Source organism: Arachis ipaensis, chromosome B6 (genome assembly GCF_059453495.1).
Source record: "Arachis ipaensis isolate K30076 ecotype BB chromosome B6, ASM5945349v1, whole genome shotgun sequence".
Taxonomy (NCBI): Eukaryota; Viridiplantae; Streptophyta; class Magnoliopsida; order Fabales; family Fabaceae; genus Arachis; species Arachis ipaensis.
Genome location: NC_142441.1, coordinates 120307068 through 120311824, shown reverse-complemented (window position 1 = coordinate 120311824; position 4757 = coordinate 120307068). Strand labels below are relative to the sequence as shown.

The 4757-nt window shown below is 36.5% G+C and overlaps 1 protein-coding gene and 1 pseudogene across 1 annotated transcript; one reads left to right on the top strand and one right to left on the bottom strand.

The window, feature by feature from the left end:
* The first annotated feature begins 290 nt into the window (after positions 1–290).
* LOC148562496 (peroxidase 8 pseudogene) lies at positions 291–883 on the top strand (annotated as a pseudogene).
* Positions 884–1349: 466 nt separating this feature from the next.
* LOC107604747 (putative disease resistance protein RGA1) lies at positions 1350–4365 on the bottom strand. Its single transcript, XM_016306412.3, has one exon. The coding sequence runs from the start codon at positions 4316–4318 to the stop codon at positions 1625–1627; it is 2694 nt and encodes an 897-aa protein (XP_016161898.1). The 5' UTR covers positions 4319–4365; the 3' UTR covers positions 1350–1624.
* Between the last annotated feature and the right edge of the window lie 392 nt (positions 4366–4757).

Sequence of the window (4757 nt, the reverse complement as noted above, 5' to 3'; positions counted from 1 at the left end):
GCTGTGATGCATCCATACTCATAGATTCCCCAAGCAACACCTCAGAGAAGAGCACAGGTCCAAAACGCTAGCGTTCGAGGATACGACTTTATTGACGAGGTGAAAGAGACCCTAGAATCTGAATGCCCTTCTACAGTTTCATGCGCAGATATCATAACACTAGCCACAAGAGATGCCGTGGCCTTTTCCGGTGGACCCAAATACGCCGTCCCCACCGGACGGCGCGACGGCTTAGTATCCAACAACAGCGACGTTGACATACCACGAGCAAGTGCGCCGGTGCAATTTATATCACAATTTTTCGCAAACAAGGGAATGACGGTAGAGGCAATGGTGGTTCTCTTGGGTGCACATAGTGTAGGTGTTGCTCATTGTGTTTCCTTTCAGAGAAGGCTTTTGAGTTTTAATGGGAAACATGATCCTACAATGGATCCTGCATTGGATTCTAAGCTTGTGAAGGTTTGTAATCCAAAGGCGGGAAGAGTTCAAGTTTCGCCTCCAAGTGCGTTCTTGGATCAGAATACTTCGTTTATAGTTGATAATGAGTTCTACAAGCAGATTCTTTTGAACAGAGGTGTGTTGCAGATTGACCAGGAGCTTGCTTTGGATAGTTCCACTAAAGATTTTGTGTCTAGTTTTGCTGTGAATGGTGACAAGTTTCAAAAGAGTTTTGCAGATGCGATGATAAAGATGGGAAAGATTGAGATTTTGGTTCGGAATGACGAGGAGATTCGCTAAAATTGTAGGGTCTTCAACTAAATGCACTTATACATAGAATGTTATAGTGGCATGTGCCCGGCAATGATAGTGGTGGCTATACATATTTGTCTGAACTATTTAACATGTTACATGTCTATAATTCAACTATCATATCTTTTAATGAAAATTATTATAACCATTTTCAAGTAAATAGTCACATTTTTCGGGTTGCAAAGAAAATACACTTTGGACTTATTAAAAGATTATGACTTATTCGGGGTGCAAATCTGTCTCAACACCCATGGACTATACCCAAAAGTTCAGCAAGAAAGTGGAACACCACTATCTGAGATCACTGGTTACAGAGAATAGTTTGAAGGATCGTATACATAGCTAATTCAGACTCGACATAGCTTATGCTGTTATGCAGCATGTCGTCTAGGTCAATTTCTAAATTCCCCTCATATGGATGGAGCACTGGGGATTCAATACATCACACTTTAGAGGAAACTTAGCTTTGTTTTTCTGTTTTAGAGGAAATTTTCTGCACTATTATGGTTATTGAGTCAGTAATATAGGAAAATTATTATGAAATTGTTCTTCATTTAATTACTTAATACCAAAGATATATATGTTTCAAATTTCTTCTAAAAGAAAGCTTATAATAGCAGTAGCTCCATTAAAAAAATGTGTATTAAAGCAACAAAATGCTGCATTTTTTAGACACTAAAAAAACAGCATTAATTTAAACAACCCCCAAGTAATGTACTATTCAATAAGTGTATATAAGAGAGAAGAAGAATTAATATAAGTATATTCAAACAATACTTTTATGAAAGATTTCAGCACACACATAAATCATCATTCCACTTGATTGAAAGAGACATAAACGAAAAGAAAAATGATAAAAACAGAAAGGCTCCAACTAGTCGTTTGCCATCGCAACCGCCGATCTAAAATGTTCTGGTCGATCAATGATTACTTCCTTGATGTGAGATATCCTGGGCCAATACTCTCCTACTCCTGGCACACATTTTCTACACAACTTTGGACAATTGACAATTACCAAACGTTCAAGGGCTGTGAGGCAATGAAAATCATTCGGGAGTGACATCAACTTTGGACAATCACAAATTCTAAGTCTATTCAAACAAATCAAAGATGATAGCCATTTAGGAAACACCTCAAAGTTGATGCAACCTCTAATTATCAAGGTGTGTAATGTATTTGTAGATGATTGAACCCAAGGAGGCAGGGTCACCAACTGTGGTAAAGATTCAAGCCATATACATTTCAATCTCATGTTGGAGTCTTTGGTTCCACAGTCATATTCCTCTGGAAATTCCAACTTGTCACACCCATTAATATGGATATACTCTAATTGAGGAAAATGCTTGGGATCAATTGTCAGAAACTTCAAATTGCTACATTTTCCAACAATCAATGTCTTAAGAGTAGGTAATTTTATCCCAAGAAATAAAGACTCTAAATTCTCGCTAAACGAGATATGCAATCTTTGAAGAAACTTCAAGTTTGCAATCTCCTTCTCAGGCAAAGAAATCTGCTTTGTGGTTATCTCCAAACGTCGAAGGCTAATTAACTTTTCTAAACCTCTGGGTAATACTTCAAGCTCGGTACACCCAACAAGCAAGAAAGTTTGCAAACATTGGAGCATGCATATAGAATCAGGCAATCTCTTCACTTTACGATTATATTGCAGATCAAGAAATCTTAAGTGCTTCAACTTATGAATGAACCAAGGTAATGTTTCATAAGTTGAATTACTTAAGTCCAACATATATAGATATTTATGCTTCAACACCGATGTATTGAGAAAAGCTTCGTCAACTCCAATTTCATGTACAGGAAACAATATAGTTCTCAGAGTTGCTGATTCTGGAATATGAGATTTGTCAGGCATATGCTTTACCAAAAAAGACAGATGCTGAACATTCTCAGGCATATTTTGGACGTTGAAGTTGACACACACGCACTGATCTTTTGCAACATAGATCGCAAGATCGTGCATTAAATCATGTATTTTAAAACAATAGCCAGCCCCAAAGTCAATAAAATCCTGAAGAAAAGATTTTGACATTAATTCAAGTAAATATTGATTGGCAATATCTTCCAAAGACTTGTTTTCTACTGATGATGGAAGGAGACCAAGTGCTCCCCAAAGAGAAGAAACAGTTGCGCTGATGAATACGTAATCCTTTGGGAAAAGAGAGAACATAGCAAAGCAATGCTTTAAATATGATGGCATTTGATCATAGCTTAATTTTAAAACAGGTAAAATGTCATTTTCCTTTTGTGACAATTTCCATATCTCATTATCTCGCACATGTTCCCACTCATCTATCTTATGTTTTGAAAATAATGAACTCCCCAGTGTTCTTATTGCCAAAGGAACGCCACTACATTTTTTCACAATTTCTCTCGCAATATTCATCAATTTCGGATACTTCTTCTCTTCACCTTCTTTAAAAGCCCATCTAACAAATAAAGACAATGAATTCTTTAAAGAAAGGCCTTCTAAATTGTAAGAGCTAACGGTACCCATCATGGAAGCAATAGTGGGACTACGAGTAGTCACCAAGATCTTACTTTTGTTAGAACCCATCATTTCTAGCAAATCTCTTAATTCAAGCCATTTAACACGATCATCATTCCATACATCGTCCAAGATGAGTAGGAATTTCTTCCCAGCAATTTTTTTTCTTAGAGTATGTTGCAGTTGCTGCACATCCAAATCTTTCACATTTTGTTGGCCAACAGGAGAATAAGAAGATGCAAGATCTCCTTCACTAGTACACATGATAATTTTGATCAACAATTGGTTGAAGTCAAAGTCATCAGAAACACAGATCCACATTTTCAATGGAAAAGACTCTGTTATCCTCTGATCATTGTACACCAATTTAGCAAGGGTAGTCTTCCCCATACCTCCAATTCCCACTATTGGAATAACTGAGATATGCGGATTTTCCTGCAACAAAAGCTTTATGATCTTCTCTTTATCAAAGTCCCTCCCTATGGCATTTGACTCAACAACATGGGAATAAGTCATTTCCCTCCTATGCACAACTCGCCTATCAGCATCAATTCTTTCAAGCCCAAACTTATTCCTATCAGCCGCAACCAGATCTAATCTTTTCCTGATTTCTTCTAATTTTTTACTCATCTTATAACGAAAAACAAGCGAATTAGAACTCGAGAAGAAGCGACCTACCTTGTGTTTGGTGGTACCATAGGCTTTGACAACTTGCTTCCGCAAAATCTCGCACTCGAGTTCGTCAAGCACGATCTCGGCATCGGAGAAAACGCGCTTGATCTGCTTCAGCCATTCTCGCAGCGCGTGGTTCTGCTCTTGCTTTTGCTCAGCATCTAACAGCACAGCTTTGACGTATGAGAGAGTGTGTTTGAAGTCTTGCAAGTCATCGTACACACCAATGAGTTGAGTAGCCGCTTTGTATGCAGGAGAAGTCAGCTTTCCTATCAATGATTGTGCCACATTGAATATGAATGATTCAGCCATGGTTAATGGGGAATGCAGATCAGAGGGGAGGAGAGATTCAAATGCAATAACACTTTGATATAGGAAAAAAAGCAGGTTCATTGACTGAAATCAATGTGAAGTCTCCATAACCCAAGCAAATTATTCAAGAGCTGCACTTTTTTTTCCTTCAAAAAAATAAAAATATTATTTGCATATCGAAATTAATTCTTAAAATTAATCATTATATATAAATGTATAATATATATGTAATTTAATTTATTACTTTAATATGTATATTAAATTTTAATATTCATTCTATATTAATAATTTATTTTAGTAACATATTTTGTTGTTTTTTTTAAGATAATTACTTTTATTCTTTGAAAAATTGGTCCAACACCGCACATCACACATAATAATGACCCATATAAAAAATTTTCACCAATCAATTAAATACTATGCAATTGAAGTAATGAAAGAAATTGGTAAAGTCATCTTCAAAAAAAAAAACAAAAAGGCAAAGGACCGTGTACTCCTCCATGAGTTTTCGAGCAATGTG

Excerpts from the sequence above, each read along its gene's own strand:
- LOC107604747 (XM_016306412.3), bottom strand. The coding sequence starts at position 4,318 with ATGAACCTGCTTTTTTTCCTATATCAAAGTGTTATTGCATTTGAATCT.